Source organism: Schistocerca nitens, chromosome 6 (genome assembly GCF_023898315.1).
Source record: "Schistocerca nitens isolate TAMUIC-IGC-003100 chromosome 6, iqSchNite1.1, whole genome shotgun sequence".
In the NCBI taxonomy this organism is placed as follows: domain Eukaryota; kingdom Metazoa; phylum Arthropoda; class Insecta; order Orthoptera; family Acrididae; genus Schistocerca; species Schistocerca nitens.
Window position 1 is genome coordinate 37,832,381 of NC_064619.1, and position 25,476 is coordinate 37,857,856.

Consider the following 25,476-nt stretch of genomic DNA (forward strand, 5'->3'; position numbering starts at 1 on the left):
TGTGTCAAAACAGCTGAACATTTCATGGCCCACCATTAGAAAAGTGTTGCGAACAAATGTGAAATGTTTCTAACCTGGAAAGCAAACACGGTAGGCAATTAAAATCATTACCGCCTCATGTGGAAATTGAGATGTGTTTTTTCAATGGTCTGTTTGTTATTTGTCTTCCACAAGTTCTTACAAATGTTTCCACAGAGTTTCACTGGCCTAAGAACTATCGTTTTTCATGGGGGACCACTCAAATATTGAAATTTTAATCATAACCATCCTTTATATTGTTGACGAGTAATTTCTCATTTATGTTTACTGTTGTATTCAAGAAACTAATAGAAATTTTTTATTACAATATGTACTGTACCAATACAAATGAGTTACAACTTAAACCATTACACAACTTTAGACGAAAGTCTATTTTAATAAAACATAAAATATCTGGAACCAAGTGTGCCAAAATTAGCACAAGTTAGTAACATACTATCATTTCGGATCTCAAAATACTCTGTGTATACATGTAGGCCTGTGTCACACTCAAGTAGTAAGGAAATTGGGCACTTGGAACAGAACCACAGGGAGGCTGAGTTAAGAAATTGTACAGTGCTACAATATCACAAAGACCAAAAATGATGTTGGCGGAGGCAGAAAAAGTGTGCAATAACGTAAGTTTTTCACTCTTACACTGTGAGGTACTGGAAGTAGTGAGAGGACTTACGACGGGGAAGTTTCCTTAAGAATTCCTTGCCGATTTTTGATCTGGCTGATAGAAGATCTGTCACAGAACAGATAAAAAAACTGCCTCCATCAAGACTGAATCGAGATCAAATGCAGCATTTACTTTACAGTGTAGCCCCATTACCTCAAAAGTAGCAAAAAGCTGTTGCTTTCATTTTCCCATATTGCCCTAATTGTGGCCAAGGCAGTGTAGAAGAAGAGATGAGTTGCAATTTTGGTGCGAGATGACCTCCCTGGACTGGAACCCTTAAATTGGTAATCCAGGTCACACCTTGAGTGAAAATCACTTGGATTTTTCAATGGAAATGGCAAGAAAATGTTGTTGTTGTTGTTGTCTTCAGTCCTGAAACTGGTTTGATGCAGCTTTCCATGCTACTCTATCCTGTGCAAGCTTCTTCATCTCCCAGTACCTACTGCAACCTACATCCTTCTGAATCTGCTTAGTGTATTCATCAAGAAAATATCGAGTAAATTTAGCAAGATATTTCTATGCCATCCAAAAAATAACTCGACAATCACACTGTTGTCAAACATAATACACAATGTAATAGAGGGAAACATTCCACGTGGGAAAAATATATGTAAAAACAAAGATGATGTGACTTACCGAACGAAAGTGCTGGCAGGTCGACAGACACACAAACATACACATGAAATTCAAGCTTTCGCAACAAACTGTTGCTTCATCGGAAAAGAGGAAAGGAGAGGGAAAGATGAAAGGATGTGGGTTTTAAGGGAGAGGGTAAGGAGTCATTCCAATCCCGGGAGCGGAAAGACTTACCTTGGGGGAAAAAGGACAGGTATACACTCGCGCACACACACACACACACACATATCCATCCGCACATACACAGACACAAGCAGACATGTCTGCTTGTGTCTGTGTATGTGCGGATGGATATGTGTGTGTGTGCGAGTGTATACCTGTCCTTTGTCTGCTTGTGTCTGTGTATGTGCGGATGGATATGTGTGTGTGTGTGAGTGTATAACTGTCCTTTTCCCCCCAAGGTAAGTCTTTCCGCTCCTGGGATTGGAATGACTCCTTACCCTCTCCCTTAAAACCCACATCCTTTCATCTTTCCCTCTCCTTTCCTCTTTCCCGATGAAGCAACAGTTTGTTGCGAAAGCTTGAATTTCGTGTGTATGTTTGTGTGTCTGTCGACCTGCCAGCACTTTCGTTCGGTAAGTCACATCATCTTTGTTTTTAGATATATAATACACAATGTTGTCTAGATTCAGTTATACTACCAACAGCAAGAATTCATCTCAACAATTGATGAGTTCCTTGAGCGCATCCATTAGTGATCACTGCTAGCATCTGAACATTGTGGTTGCTGAGGTCTGGAATACTAAAAGTATATTCAATGATTTTTATTCTCATTTCTGAAAGCAGATTGAAGAACTAGACTTACTTACTTACTTACTCCTTGATGCTACAGCCCATGTAGGGCCTTGGCCTCTTTGATGATCACAGCCCAATCCTGACAATTTTCTGCTTGTTTCCTCCATCTCCTGACTCCAATCTTTCTCAAATCATCTTCCACATCCTCCAGCCATCGTTTCCGGGGTCTCCCTTTGCCACGTGAATTTCCTGTGTAAACCTTTTTGACAGCTCGATCCTCTGACATTCACTCTACATGGCCCAGCCATATCTGTTACACTTGATTTCAGTCACAAAGTCAGGATTTCTATACAGTTCTTCAAATTCCTTGTTTTTCCTTATCCTCCATTGCCCCGCCTCATACATGGCTCCAAAAATCTTTCTTAATATTTTCCTCTCCCACCTTCTCAAGAGGTCTTCTTCTGCTAGAGTCATTGTCCATGTTTATGAGCCATACACTACCACAGGTCTTATGACTGTTCGATAGACAGTCACCTTTGATTTTCTGCTCAGGCTATGTGACTGAAGGATCTTGATCATGGTCCAGTAAGCTCTATTTCTTGCAGCAATTCTAGATTTTATTTCTTCTCTTATTCTGCTATGCTCTGTAACCAGCACTCCCAGGTGTGGGAACTTCTCACATCTCTCATAATTGCCTCTGTTCAACTTAATATATTTCTCTTTAACAGTAGCATTTTTCCTGGAAGCAAAGACACACTCTATTTTTATCATACACACATCATAAGCATGAGCTAGATTTTGGTGCATACGGTTAAACAGTGTGTCACTTCGGTTACCAATCTCCACCCTTCGCATCACTCTCTCCAACACTATGTTGAAGAGTAGCGTGGATAATACATCACTCTGTCTTAACCCTTGGTTACATCAAATTCTTTAGAAAATTTTCCTTCTACTTTTACCTGTGCTGGTGAGGGTCATTTGTACTAGTTTGATAAATTTACTTGGGAATTCCATCTCCATTAAGGTATCGTATAGCTTTTTCCTTTTAACAATATCATAGGGCTGTTTGAAGTCTACAAAAAGTTGGTGGGCATCCACATTATATTCATAACACTTTTCCATTATTTGCCTTATAATGAAGATCTGGTCTGTTGTTTATCTGCCCTGTTGAAAACTCCACTGGTAGTCTCCGAGTAGTTCTTCTGTAATTGGTGTAATCTCATAGCAATGACTTTGGCTAATACTTTGTACACCACACTGACTAAGGCAATACCGCGATAATTTTCACAGTTCGCTTTGTTGTTCTTCTTATGAATCGGGCATATAATGGCTATGTTCCACTGGTCTGGCATCTCTTCCTTTTCCCATATTTCCACTATCAGCTGATGTACCAATCTTGTTAGATGCTCACCTCCACCCTTGATCATCTCTGATGAAATGTTATCGTTACCTGGAGCCTTATTATTCCTTAGGCTTTCAATTGCTTTCCTAACTTCCTCTATTGTTGGTAGAGGTACAGGTTTTTCATCCAGACTAACATTCTGCCGCGGTTGGTGACGCTCTGTTTCATTTTCTTCCAGAACTTCTCTTTCTGTAGTGATATTCAGCAGCTCACTGAAATATTTGGCCCATTGGTCTAGAACCTGTTCTTCTCCTCCTATAAAATTTCCTTCTTTATCTATGCAAAATACCATACGTCATTGGAAGCCTTTCTTCCGTTCCTGAAATTTCTTGATGATTATATTCTTCTTCTAGCTCCGTAATCCATCTCCCCTCTAATTCTCATTTCTTTCTTCTGTGAATGCTATCTGGCTCTTTCCTTTTCTTCATGAATTTTTCTGTGTTAGATCTTGTTGTCCTGTTTATCATTTTCTTCCTTGCCTCATTTCTCTCTTCCACTGTCTTTTTACAATCTTCATCATACCACCCTGACCTCCTCGCCCTGTCTTCTAAACCTAAGACTTCTTTTGCAGTTTCTTGTAGAGCCTCTTTAATCATACTCCACTTTCCTTTGATGCTTTCCAGAGCTTGGCTTTGTTTAGCCTCACACTTCTTCTGCAGTCCTGTTTCAAACTTTTCAGATACTCCCGTCTCTTTCAATTTGGAAACATTGCATCTTCGCGGAGGTTCTCTCTTCCCTCTGGATCTACGGACAGCTATGTGTTGTCTGTTTTTCACTCTTACCATAGAATGATCCGAATTGTAGTCAGCCCCCCTGCAGCTATAAACTTCAAGGATGTCAGATGCGTGTCCCATGTCAATTGCCACATGGTCAATTTAATTAAAAGTAGTGCTATCTGGAGAGCGCCATGTGGCTTTCCTTATGTTATTTCTCTGGAGCCATGTACTCTTCACTACCATTGCACTGCCCATGGCAAAGTCTACAAGTCTTTGTCCATTTTTATTTGACACCTCATGCAGGCTTTCATTTCCTACTTTTTCTCCAAAGGATTCTTCTTTTCCCACTTTTGCATTGATGTCACCCATCACTATCTTTACATCATTCCTTGGTATGCCTTCTACTTCCTGTTCCAGTCGGGCAAAAAACTCATCTTTCACTTCATCCTCATCATCTTCTGTGGGTGCATACACACATACTAGAGTGATGTTGAAGAACTGGGCCTTCATTCTCAAAGTACACATCCTTTCATTTATAGGGTTAAAATGTATGACTGTTGCTTTATACTTATTGTCTACAAGAAAGCCAGTACCACCTACTATACCACTGTCTTGTCCACTATACATAATTGTGTAATTACCACTTCTTATGATACCATCTCCTTTCCATCTGACCTCTTTAATTGCTGCTACTCCTATACGGTATCTCTCCATCTCTTGTTTGAGTCCATGTAGAGCTCCTGGTTGGTTCAAAGTTCTTACATTCCCAAGTAGCAAAGTATATATCATTTCTTCGTTTATGTTGTCCTTTTCCTTACATGGGCCGTTCATCATTATCATCAGTCTGGCTGTTCCTATCTTTGAGTTTCGTAACAATATGTTTTTTTTTTCCAATATGAGGTTGTTAGCCCCATGATCAACACCCAACCTAGAGGGCCTGGATTTGTATCGTGTTTACTCCCATAGGGAGACTAGCTTCACCACACCTCTAGAGCCCTCCCTGCCCTATGTTGTAGGTAATTGAAAAATGATAAGGAAAATTGATGGGTTTAGGATAGGATAGGACAGGAGACAGATTATCGATAGGACATTGTGGGACACACTAGACAGTAGTTACTAATAGTGCTCAGATGTACCGACTGCCAACTAAACATCATACATGAATAACTGTCAAAATTATTTTTATTTTTCTATCTTAAAGGTGCTGAAAAACTAAGAAGCTAGTTCATCACACACCATTCACATTTTTGGAGTAGCTCCAGTGGCTATACTGTAAACATTATGAGTAGGTAACATGTCTTTTCATAGTTATAGACTTAGAAAATGCTTTCTTAAGTGTGTAGTCATTGACAATATCCCCAGAAAAGACAACAACATAGATATGATTTCAAAAACGTGAACATCCAGAGAGAGACTTCATACGCTACAAACAACTAAAAGTTCCAAAACAAGAATTATCGAAAAAGTGGGTTAAAAAATTCATGGAGAAAATGACAACAGCCCGTGTGTGCAGGGCAGATTCTATTCAAGCTTCTGCTAAGTTGAAAGGAGGTGTTGTCATCAGAATTTGGAACACAAAATGTAAACAGTAACATTTAGAATAAGTCATCCTTGAGCAAAACTATCATTCATTCTATAAGTACTGAAAGAGTGACAAGTATCATCTACTCATGACTAGTACAATATAGCTGCTGCAAAAGTTTTGTCAATAAAAGTGAAAAGTGTTTGTTGAAGAGCTCTTCAGCTTTCAATATGCGTCAGACAGAGATAACTGGAAATAACAATAGGTTCGCTGAAGAGATTGTGATGGTAATTTTCAATGTAACCCTTCACAGTTGGTGCTGAATTTTGTTAATTTATTCCCTGATGGTTTCATACAAAATGACATCTCTAGATTAGAAGATCACTACCCTGATAATGTGTCAGGAGATTGTAAAGATGGGTGAATACATTACAGTAAAATGGAACTGCTAATATTTACAGAATTAATACTCTAACAGAATGACACAAAGTTATGCACTTTGAATACATTTATCATACACAAATACCTAATCTTGACTACTGTGACCAAGCGCTGTCAAAACTGAACTCTAACAGACAGTTTTGCTTAAGCTGGTCTAATAATCCCTGTTAAAATATTCATCTATGGAATAGAAGTAGTTGCCTATCAAAAAGTCTTTTAAATTCTGTTTAAACTGTGCTTTATCTGAAATGAAGTTTTTTATGGTCGCTGGCAATTTATTGAAAATGTGTCTTCCTGAATATCAGACCCCTTGCTGAACCAAGGTAAGTGATTTACATCTTTAGTTAGATTGTTTTTATTGCTAGTACTGATACTATGTATTAAGCTATTGGTCGGAAACAGAGATATACTACTTGCAACAAATTTCATTAATGAATAAATATATTGAGATGCAGTGGTAGAATAAAAAGGTCCTTGAACAGGTTTCTACATGATGTCCTTGAATTTATACCATGAATGAGTCTTATTAAATGCTTTTACACACTAAAAACTTTTGCTCGGTTTGACAAGTTACCCCAGAGTATGATCCTATATGACATAATGCACTTTTTTGTATATATTTATATCTCGTACATCTGACATCATTCCCATTGCAAATACAGACTTATTTAGATGCTTCAGCAATTCTGTGGTATGCCCTTGCCAACTGAATTTGTTATCGAACTGTCAAGCTCTTCAACCTGCATGTCATCATTTGTTATGCACATTCTGGAAGGAAATCTCTTACAGGCTCTGTACTGCATATAGTGAGTCTTTACAAAGATTAATGACAGTGAATTAGCTTAAAACCATTTATAAATGTCAGTGAAATTTTGGTTAGTAGCCATTTCTAAATCTGTACTTGACTTGCTACTTATTACAATGTTTGTGTTGTCTGCAAACAAAATAAATTTAGCATCTCACAATGTAACAGATGAAAGGTCATTAATGTACACAGGAAAAAGCAATGGACTCAATATGGAACTGTGAGGAACACCACATAATTAATGCCCACATCAGATGTAAACTGACTGCTTACTGCACAGGTATTTCGCAACAACACCCTTTGTTTCCTGTTAGTTAGATGAGACTCAAACCATTTCACAGCACTGCCAGTGACACCATAATATTTTAATTTACTTAAGAGAATGCTGTGATTCACACAGTCAAAGGCTTTTGACAGGTCACAGAAAATGCCAGTAGTCTCTAGCCTCTCACAATATTTATACAAGAATTGTTAACGTGTAATGTGAAGGCATAGGTGGGCAGATGATTGTAGTATTTGCAGAGACTATCCATACACTGCTGATTCACGAAACAGCCAAATGTTTGTTACAAGGAAGAATACGAATTTTAATGCAGCTAGTTTCATTTGCAGAAAGTTAGGCTGTAGACCAAACTACCACTACAATGGACTTAATTTCCCCCTGTAAAAGGATTGCTCAACTGCGTGTGAATAACAGCAACACTCCTGCACATCACACACAACACAGACCCATTATGTGCCAACAACTTAGTTTCTTTCACAGCAGACTGACACTGCATTGTGGAGCTGATATAAGCAAGTGTTACGGTCTACCACACCATCATTTACACCCATTCTCACCCCCACCCCCCCCCCCCCACACACACACAAATTATGCGTCTGGATGCAGAAGGAGAAAAAATATCCAACTCCCAGTGAGATTTTAATCTATAGCTACAACTGTAAAACAAAACAGCTAGTGAGATTTCAATAACATGACCATTCACTTATTGCTGTAGCAGCAGCTAAGGCAGAAAGAGGCAGATTTCTCACACATTATACAATGAAAGAAATTGTGATTTACTCATAAAATAACCTTCTTGTAGGTACAAAAATTAGGTCTTTCAAATCATTGTCACTTACACAAGAATTTTTCAGAATATTCCATCAAAATCACAAGTAAATATATAGTGAACTTAGTGGATGGACTTCCAGGACTGGAGTGGGACCAGGCTACTTGAGCGTTTTTCATATATTCTAACCAAAACATGTCTCATCTGTTGACAAGAACACTGGCTATGAAGAAACAATGCTGTGGAGACATTTGCAGTGCACAATACCCTTTTTGAGCCACTACAGGCAAAATATTATCTGTTCACACTGCCCTTTGCTCAAAATGTCTCCTCTGTTAGAACTCTGCCATTAATTCCTTCTTAAGAAATTAACATAACCTATCAACAATAACAATACTGCATAGAAATTCTCAGTAAGCAAAATGATTTTCAAGCAAAAATCTAGTAATAGTCACCCCTTTGATTTTTATTGGTTTAATTTAAAGTATGCAGTACTTATACACTCATCCTCTGAACCTAATCCTATTGCTATTAATGGTGGGTTAGAAATTGGCATAAATTATCTTTAGGGTTACACCAGAGTGATACTTTCAGACAGCCAAAGCGCAAATTAAAAAATAAAGGAAGAAATGGGCTTGGAACTCACGACTTTTTGTCTATGTTGTGTGAAGTTTACCGGGGGACCAAGAGGAAATAGCGCATTTTAATATCTCGAGTGGACGATAACACTTATCCAGACACTTCCACATCCTACAGTGTTGCCAGTTCGCACAGATGGCTGGATGCAGAATTCTGAGGGGTGGTCAGTTTCACTGTTGCCCTTATGGGACAGTGCCTTAGGCCACGTCTTACGTAAGTGACAGAAGTGACTGAAAGCGCGCAACAGCTTCAGATGACTAAACACCACCACGGATATGGTTACAGAAGTGTCCTACATGGAAAACGTCCATGGTGCTGCCTGTTCTCTGCTACAACTAGCGATATTTGAATTCAAATGTGTTTGAATCTTGTCTCTGCAGCACGCACGACTGAGAGTAGCACCAACATGTCTTCTCGGCAAAACAGTGGAGTGGACATGTGGCGGTTGTGAAATACTTATCAACTGATTTAAAGAAAACTATTTGGTGAAAAAATTTGATTCTTCACACCTTATAGCTTGATATCTTTGCTTGATAAAGGTCTGAATTTAGTTTCGTCATTCATCATAGTTACTATGCTGCACTAAACTGAGTATGTTGCTGCATGAAATTTTTAAGAATTTGCAGAGGTAAAAATCACATTGCATAGACTTCCCGTATAGTTCATCTAAAGCCATACATTACTGCATATGATATCTCATTTCATTCTTGAGGCACTGATTGTTATATCTGCAGACAGGTTGCTCGCGGTGCATCCGAATCCTTTCCTGTAGTTTGCAAATCAAGTGGTTGTAAAAATCGTCGAATCTCGTAAACGAATCAAGATATAAAAATGACATTTTGTGGAAAGGACAGCACACAGAAAGGACTATTTTATCGTATGATTAACACTCAATATGTTTTTGTAACCGCATGAGCAGAGTGAAAACAGGACACCCTATAAATTACACCATGAGGTTTTGTCCAAATTTTCATAGCCAAAGAGAGAGAAACAGGGAAATGGGGTATCAAAGTGACGAGCATGAGATCTAGTTTTGCATGAAAATTTTTAACTGCTTTAAAGTAATCAGGATAATTAAGGAAAACTTAATTAATGAGTTGAGGAAAAATTGAAGTATTTCACGAAAAGCTGCTGCCAAGCTATTTAAATGAAGGTCAAAATGTTCATCTGTGCAATGCTCGCTATTTTGCACATAAAAAGATACGCTGGTGCAGTATTTAAATATCAAAGAGGCTTCCTTTGAATCAAGTACCAAAGTTAAAATTTTCGAGAATAGAGGACGTTAGGAAGGCAAACGAGGAGTTGGTAAGATTATGCTTTCTGAATAAAACTTGAAAATAAAAAATGAAACAAATTAGACAAATATTTTGAGAAATGATTTGTGTTAAAGAAATAAACAGATCAGAGAAACATTCCACATGCATTCGAATGATGCTCGAAATCATGAACAGAAAATGAGGTGCATCAAACATTTCCCTAATATTTTTTATTTCATACTTTTACACAAACCATTTCACAAAACATTTACACTCTTTTCAAAAATTTTGTGCGCTTCTCTTTTACAGACTATTTAGATTAACTGAAATGCTCGGCTTTAACACTGACTGCTGATGGATTGCATTCACATCATTAAATATCTGTAAAATTTCATGGTTGTTCATTGTAATTTATTAGGAATGTAATGTGTGTGACATACTGGGATAAGTGTATGTATACACTCACAGATCAAGTACTTCGGCAAGACCTTGAAAATATACTTTAGCGATGCTGTGTAGAAAGTATACATAAAACTTAGTAAATAGAATTGTAGCTGAGTCAGTTAAAATACAGGAAATAAGTGCGATCGAACCCAGGATCTCTTCGTAACCGTAATCACAAACCAGGAACACTCCCGTTACATCACAGCTAGCTCTTATTTGGCACACTCTTCCATATTTATGGGCTGTTAAAAGTTCTTGATCATGTAAAAAACATTCGTCTTTTAATTTATTGATGAGAATGTCGAATGCTCCTCTGCTTATTCACTTGTATTCAAAGAATCTGTCTGGTGATCTTTGTAGTTGATGATACAAATTATGAAATTCTCTGTGAAGATCCCTCCCTTTGTAAATTTCACGCACAGCATTCCTATTCATTTTATTTTTCTAAGTTAAGTTGCATTTGTAGCCTTACTCTCCAGCTACAGTATTCTACAGTTCAGTGGTGCCGTTTTACAGAAGCAGCTGGTTGGCTCTAAGCAGCCATCTTGCAACGGGAGATGGCCGCTCGCACGCCTAATGCACTGCTTGTTGCTGGAGTCTCGCATATCCCGACTTTGCTTGCTGTCGGTCTCTTCAGACACTTACGCAGGACAGGGCCTTAGTCAGTCTCCACTGTGGGAGGCCAATGACCAGGTGTTATGTCTAAGATTCTACACTCATTATAAAATTTAGGTCAGATTCAAAAAGCCAGACATAACGAAAATATGTGTACGAGAACTGCACAGTCACGATTTCCCACTTATAAAGCAATATTTAAAGTACAAATATTGGCATACACTTTAAAGGAGACACGGGGGGTGGGGGTGCACCATTATGTAACACGATTATCTGAAATCTGAATATGATAGAAATCAGTAGATAAGATGTATATGTACAGACAAACAAACGATTACAATTTCAGAGAAAAATGATAAATTATTCAAGAGATAGAGCTTCACAAACTGAGCAAGTCAATAACCCTATGATGAACTTGCTGGCCAAAGTAAGATTTGGCAAGCCTGAATACAAGCAGTAGAAACTCCTGTTGCATGTAGAGAGACATTATCTTGTTAAAATGCAGGCCCAGGACGGCTTGCCATGAAGAGCAACATAATGGGTGTACAATATTGTTGACATAACACTGCCACAGATGACAACCAAAGAGGTTGTGTTATGAAAATAACTGGAACTCTAGACCATCACTCCTGACTGTATGATGGGGAAACACTGTACGGGGCATCTCCAGACATGTCTTCGCTGGACATCAGGGCTCAATTCAAAGGGGGACTCATCATTGAGGCAATTATACTCCAGTCAATCAGATTTCAGACCGAAGAGGAATCTACAGATGCCTGGGACAGTAGTGGGATACCACCAACCTGACTGCTGCCTACCACATGGCTTGACAACCACAAGTGATGGTCTGGAATGCTATTTCTCTTCATACCAGGATCCCTTTGGTAGTCATCTGCAGCACCTCTTCAGCACAGCAGTGTGTTGACGATGCTCTATGCCCTGTTTTGTTGCTCTTCATGACAAGTCATCCTGGGCATGCATTTCAGCAAGATAATGCCCACCTGCACACCTTGAGTGTTTCTATTGCTTGTCTTCGTGCTTGTCAAACACTACCTTGGCCAGCAAGATGGACCGATCTCTCCCCAATTGAGAATGTTTGGAGCATTATGGACAGGGCCCTATGACCATCTTGGGATTTTGATGATCTACCATGCAAACTGGACAGAATTTGGCACGACATCTCTCAAGAGGACATCCAACAACTCATCAATTTATGCCAAGCCAAATAAGTGTTTGCATAAGCCAGAGGTACACTGATGCATTACTGACTTGCTCAAATTTCAAAAATTTATGAAATTTCCTCTCAACAAAAATGTTAATCTCACTTGGAAATCAATACATTTCACTTATATGTTAAATTTGAAGCAACATACACAAGTGAAACATTATTCAAGGTGAAAACCAGTTTAATGACAGACAAAATTTATCAAGATTACTAGTGAAACAATACTATGAAACAGACAGTTGCCATTCGCTATATAGCAGAGACGCTGAGTCACAGAGTGTCTCAGACAAAAAGACTGTCATGAAGTGAGCTTTCGGCCAACAAGGCCTTGGTCAGAAATAGACACCACACACACACACACACACACACACACACACACACACACACACACACACACGTGCGCGCGACCATATTTGCGGGCTGCCAAGGCCAGACTGAGTAGCAACGCATTATGGTAGAAGCAACTGGGTGGTGGGGGTAAGGAGGAGGCTGGGGCAAGCAAGGGGAGCGATAGCAGGGTAGGGGTGGGGGACCACAAATTACTGCTTGTGGCCACATACAGGGATGAGGTGGAGAGAGGGTAGGGCCACTGGATGCAGTAGTGAAGAGACGGAGGGTAGGGGGTTCTTAGTGTAAAAGAAGAGAAGTAAAAGGACTGTGAGTGTGTTGGTGGAGTAGAGGGCTGTGTAGTGCTGGAAAGGGAAAAGGGAAGGGGCTACATGGGTCAGGACAATGACTAATAAGTGTGAGGCCAGGAGGTTTACAGGAATGTGGGATGTCCTGGATGACTGAATATGGGAGTGGGGTGAAAGGTGAGGCCTTTGTAAAGGATTGATAAGACATTCTTCATTTCAGTGACTGCCTCACAGCCTATGCCATCTTGATCCTTCTCACGAACACCAGCTTTTCTGAGCTGTGCAGGTGCAAATTCTCCGTTCCTATTGTCTTCCTGGCATCAATCTTTGTTTCTCATTGTCCTGACCCGTCTAACCTCTTCCCTGTTCCTATTCCACCACTACACAGCCCTCTACTCCATCAATGCACCCACAGTCTATTTACTTCTCTCCCCCTCCCACCCCCCTTTCCATCTAAATCCCAGACTGCACCTCGCTGCCCTACCCTCTCTCCACCTCGTCCCTGTACACTCCAACAAGAAGTATTGCCACAACACATGAACATTATTTTACTCTATAAAAAAAAAGCAGAGTACTTGTATTATTTTTGGCTGGTTTCAATAGCAGCTCAAAACAAACAAATTAACACAAGCAAATCATCAATCACAACACTTGTTTGCCACCTTCTCCTCAAGCTCTCTTCCACTCTGTTGACAAGAACAGTTACTACAACAACATGAAATACACCTACATAAAAATGAAAAGTTCCTATAAGTAATGCTGGTTAAAAAATAGTTAATGCTGCTGCAACTACACAGCCTGGTACGATCAAAACAGAAATGTACAATTTTTACGGATGCAGAATTAGATTTGGGATTTTCTCACGAGAGCCAGAAGTGCGAAGTATTTGGCCCATCATGATCTATATATGTTTACACATGATAGTAGTTACTTTCATGTTCAAGGTTAAGGTTCCTAAATAATGTGCAGGTGCATATTTTTAAATATAATATTATATGTTAGTGCAAATGTTTCTTTGTGTTGCATTATTTGTTCGAGGTACTCTTTGGGTGGCATGTGGTGATTGGAGTTCGCAGCAAACATGATACCAAGTACAACACAGAGCTCACAACACCACTTTAGGGAAGCCTCGGAGTACGCAACAACAAGTCATCAATGAAGATGTTATTCAACAATAGACTTATGAAGTCTTTTTTGGAATAATCTGCACATCACTGTAGAGTGGCGGACAGGGTTGTACTTAAATAGTTTCTCTTTCATCAGACATTGTACGGGGAACGTCCAATACTTAAATGTCCAACACTTAATTCAACTCATTTTTGAGTCTGGTAGCAGGCTGGCTTTATTCAGGATTACAATACACCAATTATTTCCCATTCTTCTGGCTACAAAACCATATTTTTCATCATAATCTCCATTCAATGCAACAATCTTACACCACATTACTGAGAACTGAGATTGCCTGAATCTCACATGATACCACAACTGGTCAATGTCAGAACCAATGTGTTGTTACATCAATAACCTCCCCAGCATTTATGTACTGCTCCTGCAGAGTGCATCCTTCACTGGGTCAAATGGATGGAAGTCGGAAGGTGCGAGATCCGAGCTGTAGGGTGGATGAGGAAGAATGGTCCAATGAAGTTTTGTGAGCTCTTCTTTGATGTGCAAAGTTGTGCGAGGCCTTATGTGTCACGGAAAAGGAGAAGTTTTGTTTGCATTTTTGTGGCGATGAACACACTGATGCTTTTTCTTCAATTTCCTGAGGGTAGCACAATATTTTTCGGAGTTGATCATTGCACAATGAGGGAGGACATCAAACAGAATTGCCCCTTCAGAGACCCAGAAGACCATCGCCATGGCATTACAAGCTGAGGGTGCCATTTTGAACTTTTTCTTTGGAGAAGATGTGGTGTGGCACCACTCCATGAATTGCCATTTTGCTTCAAATTCGATGTGATGAACCTATGTTTCACCATCTGTGATGATTTTCCATAAAAAACTGTCAAGATCAGCCTCATAAGGTACAAGCAACTCTGCACAGATGTTCTTTCATTTCACTTTATGGTCTTCTGTTATGTGGCAAGGTATCCCGTGGGCACAAATCTTTCAGTGCCCCAAATGTTGGATGAGTGTGTCTGCACCACCAACAGGGACGTCTGGCTGTGCAGTGAGGTGTTTGACTGTGATCCGTCGATCACCTAGAATGAGTGTGTGTGCATGGTCCAACAATGTAGACTCTCAGCTGTGTGCGGCTGTCCGGCACACGGGAGAACACATAGGTTTGCGCAACCTTCTTGTGATGGTAATAGGTACCTCACCCAACAACTCACCATAATTTTGTTCACTACCAAGTCTCCGTAAACATTCTGCAAGCACCTATGAATATCTGTGATGTATTGGAAGAAGAAACATGACAGCTCCCTGCTTGGAACACACCTCTGTTACAAACTCCATTTTGAAGACTCCATATAAAGCCACCACCTATTGGAACTCCATGAAACTATAAAGGTTGAAGTAGGAATATTCCTCAATGTCCCAAAACAAATTCTGCATTTTTTCAACCAAAATTGGCAAAGAAAAAAAGTGTTGCATTACTTATTGAATGCTCCCCATAAAAAAAAATATTCTTTGTGAATATTTTGTGTATTGAAATTTGCAGATTGCAGTCACCATAGATTGGCAGTGCTCTGATCAAATACACGCGCATGCACAGGAATGCAATGAATTATTTGGAGACAGGTTTACGTCTCTGTACCTTGCTAGAACACGGAAATAAGGCAGACCACTTATGCACCACAAATGATGGGTTACTTTCTCTTCCAAGCAATCAACACTTCTTGTTCACTACATTAGCATATTTTTTCCTTTGATTGTAGTGTGTACTAATATAAACCACACACACTTATGGGCTGCACGTAACATTTTCTTGAAATTCTTCACTTGGAGATCCAACATCTTATTTTTTTCATGTCTTATCTGTTCTAGTCCCTTCAAGTTCATACAAAACTCTTTCATGGACAGAGCAAATCCACTAAGAAAACTATGACATGGGCAGCGAAAGGGATTGAATAGCCAGACTCAATGTTATAAATGAAGATCTAAATGATAGATTCATTTTTGAAGGTCATCATATCTTGAGATGATATAGAATATGCAGAAACAAATTTTGAGATATTTCTTGTATGTATTAAATGCACCAATTTTTCTGTGCAATAGTCATCAAAAACTGACCAAGAATGTTAATGTGATTATATTGTCTAATTTACTAAAAACTGAGGACAAAAATTTACAAGTAGATTAAGAGTCAATTTTTATTTATCTGTTAATTTTTTATAAATATTTTGATAAATGTACTGTGTTTCGTTTTATTTTGTTTGAGATATTTCTTGGGCAACATACAGTGGATGGAGTTAGTAAGCAGATGTGACGCAATAACTTGTGAACTGTTGGTCTGATTTTTTGTTTATTGAGTAAGTAACAGCATTTATATGGACAACTATTATAGCTGATCATTTCATTAAATCACACAATACAATGAGTTAAAATACATACATTTATTTCCTTTACTTGTACTCTAAATACTGAAAGCAGAGCTGCTGTAGTTGGAGAAACCCCAAATAGTAGTTGACTTTGAAAGAATAATACATGGTACACTGTTTGGAGACACTGTATGAGAATTCAAATAATTATTGGACACCCACACCCCATATTTTAATCTAGAATCATTCTGGGTGCTCTGAAGCCAAATCACATTTTAAAAAGAAAGACACTATTTGCAATGTTAATATCTTCAAATATTAAACAAATTTCACAGGGACTTATTGCTCTCATTTGATTAGTGGAAGGTCATAAGGGGATAATAAGCAGTGATACAAAACCAACTTCTAGGAGTGATGTAATACAGTTCTTGTGCTTTTTTCATCAAAGGAGTCGTCATCAAATATAAGGGAGGATACTCACCAGCCCTCTAAATAGAGTGTCTTGTAGGCACAGGACCAAAACACCACCAATGCCTGTATCTCATAGTCTTCAGTATTATGACATAGTAAATCCACATGCCATGATTCTACAATTAAGATTGACCAATACAACATGTCAATACAAAAAGTCTGGACCAATTAGGATCTGCCTGTACCTCACACTCTACACTCAATTAAAAATGTCAAGCATTTTTAGGAACTGCAGCTCTCTTTTCATTACAGCGATCTCCACATTTAGCAATACAACGTGGAATAGAAGAAATATGGTGGATCAGAAGGTGGCAACAAGAGGTTTCCCAACAGGTTCTTATAAAAACATATGAAACGTTTTTCGGTCATATAATTCTGCAGCAGGAATTGGTTTCTTAAATCACTTTCCATTCTTTAGATGTCTTTATTTCATTACTTTTGCAATTATTACTACTTAATGCCCCCCCCCCCCTTTCTGTTGTCCTTCTCTTCAGCTCAACTTGCATTTCAAACCCCATTCTCTTGCTTCTGTTGCGCATTACCACCTTAATTTTCTTTTTGTAATTGTATCGATAAAATAATCTACTCACCACATGGTGGCCTGAGAAAACGTATATAAAGATTAAGGAAATGTGCAAGTTTTCAGAGTTAGTGTTTCCTTCTTCTTGCAGGATGGTTAAAGCAGAAGGAAGAGGGAGGAAAGAAAATATTGGCAATGTTTTTTAGGAAATAGGCAGAGCTTAGTAAAGTTTCTTTTATGCCTCTTCCTTCTGCTTCCAACCTTCTGCCAGAAAGAGGAGCCACTAGCTGCAAAATCTTGCACATTTTCTTAATCTTTATATAAGTTGTCTCCTGCTTCCTCTTCGTGAGTGGAATTATTTTATCTATCTCACTACATTATATTTTCAGAAATTATTTTCACTGAAATATTAATATTCTCTTTGTCTTTCCATCTCAATACACATCACACCATTTCTTGTCTCTGTGTCCCCCACCCCCTCCCCCGTTGTGCCTGGAACATTTTCATTCCTCCCATTCCATTCAATTAAGTAATGTTACTATCTGAACACTTAGGTGGTCCTTACTCCATTATCAACAATCTTTGTAAGAATGTAGTCTGAAAGCTTTGTTCATAAAAGTGTTATCAATATGTACAATCCAGAATAAGAGTAATGTTGGACATTTTGTGCAAGATGTTCCAGATTTTGTGAAATGGTTTGTCATCAACAACAGCGATAATAGCTTATTCCATTCATCACTTACACACAACGCACACAAGATCATAGTATAAGTAATAAACTTTTAATGTCACTTAATCATTACAACCTTTTGATGCAGAGCTGCAAAATACTGACACCATTTTGCTATTTAACTGTGCATTGTCTTAAAAAAAGTGTAACGAGAAAATACTGCAGCAAAAAGGGATACGAACTTGTGTGGAAAAGAAACATTCGTCAGTAATTATTTTAAAAATACATTACTAATTTTTATAACAAGGGGTATGAAAACACACTACAAGGACACTTCACACCAGGTTGTGAACAGATGTGTGTAAATACCTATTGACAATGCCGTATGACTCTGGATGAATCCATGTTTGATCCAGCACATTTGGTTTCTCTCCAGCACTGGCCAAATTTTTTGTTTCCCTGTAACAGAAACATTTCTTGAATGAATGAAAAAGAAAATAAAATTTTGTTTATAACTATTATAACTACTTTTGTTAATTTTATTTATTCTATTTCCATCTCATTATAATGTTGAAATTTGTCCTGAATGTTTTCTTTCTAAAACTGTTGTTAGTTACTACTCTCACGAACCTCATTTCCAATGTCTGTGGCATAATACGAATAAATCCAGCACATTGTTCGAAGGTCTTACTGCCTATTCCTTTTACAAGTTTCAGCTGATTTCTATTAATGAAAGGTCCTCTAGTGGATCGCCATTCAATAAGATTCTGTACTTTCGTGGCACTTAAACCAGCAATGTGCCTACAACAAACAAAGGGTGAATGAAAGAACAAGTAATTTAAAATTTACACACAGTATGTAAATCCTTGCCAAGAAGCACAAACACAACTTAATCAAGTACTGATGCGCTTCAGAATACCCAGACGCACGCGCGCGCGCGCTCCCACACACACACACACACACACACACACACACACACAGAGAGAGAGAGAGAGAGAGAGAGAGAGAGAGAGAGAGAGGAAAAAATGTTGAGACAGCAGTTCGAACATACTATGTTTCCCTTCTCATGCATTCAAATTCTATGAACGTACTTTATTAATAACTATTTACACAACCCTTAAAGCATGCAACAAAGTGTACAGGAACATAAATGAGAAGAGTTTAGACACACCACAACATAAACACAGATGGGAAGTTATCATTGTACTGAGTATGTGACAGTTAAGTCGATGCCATTCAGATATAAACAGGTGCAGAGGCTTGTATGGCATAATGCACCATTGATGAATTTTTGTGCAGATAACTGATAATGCTCTAAGAATGAATAAAGAAGTAGTAACAGCTGCAGGCAGCCTTAAACCATTCAAATGATTCACTGTAACTGTGGACTCAGTTTCAGTGAAGCCCATAAAATATTTCAAGATGAATTAAAGTGCTAGTCATATGTCAAATTAATTCTTTAAAAAAAAAGCAACAGGCATAATCAGTATCACTTGGGGAGGGGGCTACCTTCATAGTCTCAGATGTTATTGAATTTAGCATATGTTAAAATTATGTAGTAAGTACGAAACACGTATTTTTTTGTTTTCTCCAAAAAAAATTCCTGCTCCAAGATTCAGGCCTGCAAAGGTGACACTGCAAACACCATTTTGAAGATGCAAATTTCAGAATTTTTTTAAAAATTCTGTATCTCTTTATTTTAAAGACAATTACTTTATGATTACAATGATATCCTCCGTTTGGGCATATCTGTCAAAGTTCTTTTACTGTCACCTTTTGAATTATTTTTATAATTTACAGATTTTTTGTTTCCAAAAATGCCGATCCAGAAAAGTTTGATTTTTTTTCTGTTGATTAGTACCATGTAATACTTCCACTTTTAAGTTGAACAGGTTTTACTTTTAAATTTTTTTTTTTTTTAACATTCAAGGGTAATGTTTGTCTTCACTGAAGTTGTTTCTTACTAATTTCTTTGTTACAATGTTTATTTCTGTTGTCTTTGTTGCAGTTATTTCTTATCACTTTCTTTGGTGCAATTATTTCTTTTCTATTTCATTGCTGCAGATATTTCTTACACTTTGTTGTAGTTTCTTGTCAGTTTGTTTGTCGTGGTTGTTCATTGCAAATTTCTGTATTGTAGTCGTTCAGTGCTAATTTGTTTATTGAAGAGGCTTCTAAGAAATCTGAGACCATAAAGTGAGTTTAGTGTTTCTTGATGAATTTGCCAGTTGACACTGTTACAGTGTGTTTTGTGAAAAGGACTGTTTGAAAAGTCTTCTGACTGGGGCCACCGGAGAGCGAAGTGTGCTGACTATTTGCATATCCTTAAAAGAGTGGGATATAAGACAAAACCAATAAAAAAAGGCCTTCTTCAGGTTGGGAATAAGTGTTCTCATTTGAAGACTGTTTCAATGTGAAGATGTTTCCAGTGACGACTTTGTGTGTTCAATAATGTTTTGACAGAATAACAACAATGATAGTATCTGAACAAGGTGATGCCAACCATTGTACTGATGATGTAGATTTTGCATCAACAGAGGAAGAATTAAGTACCCTGAATCAATCAACTACAGAGGTAGGTGTTAGTCCTGTTAAGAAACCGTAGTCATAAGCTCTATGCACGAATAAAGCGCAGAGAAATTACTAAAGCTATGGATCAATACACTACAGCAAAACTGGCCTCGCTCTTCAATGCAGAAATTCCACCTACAGAAGAAAATGAACCAAAGCACTGTTGCCAGGAATTTTTCACAAATATAAATTCAGCTGTTGAATATTGTGCATCCTACAGTGAAAAGGTGCAAGTCTTAACTATTATTCCAGAGACATTCTCAAAGGAGACAATTTTGAAGCATGTTCCATTCGTATCAAAGTACATAGTAGAAATGTGAGGTCTGTAAAAGACCAGATCCCTATTATGGTCATCCTGTAGAAGAAGTTCAAGTTCAAACAGTGCAGTCATTTTATCTGGAGGCACATGACTCGCAGTATTAACGAAACTTATGCAGTTTATAAGAGCTTCTATACAACTTCACATATTGGAAGATCAAAATTTCATGCACTGCAACCTAAGGGGTAGTTCCACACCCATCTAGAGATGTCTGTTTATGTGTGTACTGCGCAAATTTTGATCTTTTTGTGGTAACTTTGAAAAACTTACTTGGGCACGTGACATATGACACCTTGGTTGGGCGTGTGAAGTCATTAGTAATCTGTGACGTAAAGCGAGAGAGTTGTTGTTTGTTTCCAGAATGTGGTGACTGCCCTGGAAAGGGAGGAGTGTCTTTACAGACACTTGGTCTGAAAGACTTAGCAGATAACTCTGCAGAAGTTACATATGCGGGATGGGAGGAAAATAAACTAATTAAGAAAACTGTTGCCTTTGACAGTCTCATTGATGAACATGGTAAATGGTCAGTGAAAGCAGAAACACAACAGCATCTGAAGAAGTTGCAACAACACATTGCAGAAGCGAAAGGGTGTGTAGAGGCTGAAGAACTACGTTTAGTGCTTCACTATGATTTTGCAGAGAACTGGTCTGTAACTCTCCCACAAGAAGTACAAGGATATCATTGGAGTAATGACCACGTTTCAATTTTTACAGGAGTGACATTTTTTCAAAACCACAAGTGTTGCAGTTATAAGTCACGAATCAGGACATGACTCAGCACGTGCTTTGCTAGCAATGCGCAAAATTCTTCAACTGCATACAGGGGCAGAGAAGATCATCATTATTTCTGATGGTGCTCCCAGTCATTTTAAAAATCCTTACCTGCTGTTTGCATTAAGTGAGTCGCTTGTGCCAACTGACTGGGTACACAGTGCAACTGGTCACGGGAAGGGGCCTTGTGATGGTGTAGGAGGCCTGCTGAAGCCCCAGGCTACAAAACATCATCTTTCCAGACCAAATACAGCTGTGATTCAAAATGCTGAGGATTTTACGAGAGTCGTCAAATCTTACACATCTACAGCCTTCGTTCTTTTGTCCAAAGAGGAAATTAAAGAATTCTGTGAGCACAAAAAAGAAGAATGGTCCACACAAATTATGCCTGTGAAAGAAATTCAGAAGACACATTTTCCCCTGTGACTGGTGGACTGCAGAGATTATAGTCACTAGTTATGAGTTAAATGAAATTGTAGTGAACTTTATGCTACCACATGGGCCAGCTGCTGGATATAGGTTTCCAGCTGGACAGCAACAATGCCATCAGTGCTCACTTCCTGTTCACAATGTTCCGAAGATTGTAAGTTCTCCAGTTCCTATTGGTTCAACAGAAAGGCATCACTCTGTATCAAAGGAAGGTACTGAAGCAGTGGAACACACTTTTAGTTCACTGACTGGCTAATTTCAGTACAAAACAGAGTGCACAGAAGCTGTATAAATTGAAACCTTTAAGTCTTTGGATCTTCCACATACACTTTCGAACCAATTAAAATGCTAGAAACATGAGTCTCTTACTCATATTTCAAAACTAAAATTATGTTAAATAAGGCTACGTTTTGATTTTTATGAGCCTGTTATGTGAGAATGTGAAAATAAAACAGATTTTGTGTATGGCAAAAATTTAAATTGTTTATAAAACATGTTCAACATAAAAGTGGAAGCTCTCCTTTTCAGGGAATGTAGAACTATATGGTACTACTCAACAGAAAAAAATCAAAATTTTATGGATTGGCACGTAGGGGAGGGGGGGGGAGGGGAATTATTAATTAAAAAAAGTTCATAACGTGTGATATTTGCCTGCTTTATTATCTCGTTGCTCGTCCTAGGTGTCAACTTACTGCGTTGCTATACAGGCTGAAAAATAGGGGAGTTGAAGTATGACACTGACTACGTAAATGATGTAGCCGACAGTTGCACAGATGTATTTCACAGTTCTTTACTTTCACTGTTCACAGCCCCTCCCCCACCCCAATAATACACACTTATATGGCCAGTGCACTATTGTTTAACTTTCAATAAGTCTCACTAATAGGTTGCAGGCAAACATCAGCATACTGCTACAATAGTTTACTGTTGAACATCAATGAGCAGTAAAAACCTAACCAAACACTTCACAGTCTTTCAAATAAATTGAACAGAAATTGTCATTGCTTTAACACACAGCCTATTGGTGTGACACTTATTTCACAGTTAAGTTGATGCACTGTTGTTGATCTAACCAATACGGGTTCCGCATCTGAAACTCGGCTAGGGCTGACTGTCAGGACCAAAAATCGGGCCCTTACATATTATCACAATAATAGGCACTGAAACTACACATTGTTTGATGTTTAATTTACAGAAATCACAATTAAAACTTAACTCACTGAATTAACTGAATACATCAAAAAATTGCGTCTTTTTAACAGTTTCTTCTACTACAGGGGTTAAGCCGTATTATTTGTTTAAATCACGAAATTGACAAATACAGTTATGCAAACAATACTTTTGACAGAACTGGAAATTGATATGGAATTAATTAGGAGCTGCCTTTGTTAACATGTTTTCTAATAGAGCCACATAGATTCTTTAAGAATATTATTAGTTGTTCCTCCAAATATTTATAATTAGTACAGAATTTATATTTGTTTATAAGTCAACAACAGAATTTAAGTTACGAAACAATTACTGATTTCAGCCTATAACAAAAAATATTAACTAGGAATAGTCAAAATAAATTAGAAAATCAATTACATATCTGAAACTAAGCGTATGACTAGATCTGGTGGTACATTCTTTAAAACTGAGGGCCAACCTATTTCTTTTATGAAAATGCAGATCATACTCACATATGTTAATGATAATTAGTTAAAAGTGAAAAAACAAATTTAAGCAGGCAGATGGCAAAACGAGGGGAAGTAAAAAATTTCCCAGCTTGCTTCGTTACAAACGCTATAGTAAAATAACCTAGACAGATAAGTCCAAATGGATGATTTCTTTGTAATCATAAAGCAATTATCTTTTGGGAAAAAAAAAATATTTAGAACTATTCCAGAGATACAGCATTTAAATTTTTTTTCCAAAATTCACATCTTCAAAACGGTATGTGCAGTGTCATCTTTGGAGGGCTGCATCTCGGCAGATTTCTTTTGTACGGGGGGGGGTCTTTCATTTTAACATATGCTAAATTCAATAATATGTCTGCCTGAATTGATATGGGCTATGCCAATAACAATTAACTGCATTCCAGGGAGAGTGGAAATACATTTACCTTCAGCTACTATGGCGCGCGTGCACGCACGCACGCGCACACACACGCGTGCACGCGCTCTCAAGCAACTCAAACCACACTGCCTGTGGGACTGCTGTCGCGCGTGTGCGTGCGCGCGTGCGTGATGGAAAATGTTAATTCTGAGACTGGCACAATCTGATACAATTTTTTCAGTAAAACAGACAGAAAGTAAGGAATTTACAATTTTAATAAAATACTAGGAAAGTCCAGAGTGGAATACAAACGAGTCAAGACAACAACTCAGTACATAACGGAAACATTGAACTGTGATAAGGAGCTGCAGAGATGAAAAAAAAAGAAAGTGTGTGTGTGTGTGTGTGTGTGTGTGTGTGTGTGTGTGTGTGTGTGTGTTTTTCATTGTTCTTGTTATACACACATAATCATTGTAACTGATCAGTGTTTAATAACATTTTACGGGTTACTACAACTTCTCTGTTTACAGAGCATATTTGTAAAGTAATGGTTTACAAAAAGAAAAGTTTTTTTAAGGAAGCTACTGAACAAAAATTATTTACTAAGCTAGAGGGGGGTTTGATTATAAATAAGATTAGATGGCATATTCTTTCTCTAAATTGCCAATTACCTGAGGATGCAATCTGAAGCTGTATTAATATCAACTCCAACAAAGCTGACACATTCACTAACTATTTCATCCAAAGTTGCCACTAGCTTTTTCTCAGGAACATCATGCTGGTACATCCCAACACCTAGATGTTTTGGTTCTATCTTAACTAGTTCTGCCATAGGGTCCTGCAGTCTCCGTGCCACTGAAACTGTAACCGGGGAAGGGTAATGTAATTGAAATGGTACCAACAATTCCATAAAATTTACAGAGATCCAACAACATTTTACACCCTTGCCATGAAACAATATATGAATGTGAGTACTAAAGTACACAACAACAACAAACATATACATAACACCACAAACACATTTTTTACTTTTTAGGAAAGAACAATGCAAATTAAAGTTCAAGAAGTTCTAAAACAGACAAACGTCATAAGATGAAATGCTGTACAAACTCTGTTTAAAATGTTCTACTAATGAAATAGTCAGAGTGCAAAGCAATAGAACACTTCATGTAATGTGCAGATTATTTTTAAGATATGATTTCTAACATGCTAGAGAAAAACATTCTCCTCTGTCCTACTTCTGATCCTCAATTTAGGTATCCAGTTACTGTTTTGTCACTGGGACAACACGCAATGTTTCCTTCTTCTAAACTTAATATGCAGCCTGTGCTCTTCATGGACTTTGGAAGGACCTAGTCTACATTTGGGATGGCTCACCTCAGT

At 38.1% G+C, this 25,476-nt stretch overlaps 1 protein-coding gene across 2 annotated transcripts in view; it reads right to left on the reverse strand.

The window, feature by feature from the left end:
• LOC126262387 (S1 RNA-binding domain-containing protein 1) overlaps nucleotides 1-25,476 on the reverse strand; it is a 217,615-nt gene that overhangs the window by 25,806 nt on the left and 166,333 nt on the right. For both annotated transcript variants that reach the window (XM_049958987.1, XM_049958988.1), the window contains 3 exons: nucleotides 24,765-24,954; nucleotides 18,597-18,767; nucleotides 18,336-18,425 (listed from right to left, as the gene is read on the reverse strand). In XM_049958987.1, the coding sequence (XP_049814944.1) occupies nucleotides 18,336-18,425; nucleotides 18,597-18,767; nucleotides 24,765-24,954 (451 nt within the window). The remainder of the gene's footprint in view (nucleotides 1-18,335; nucleotides 18,426-18,596; nucleotides 18,768-24,764; nucleotides 24,955-25,476) is intronic.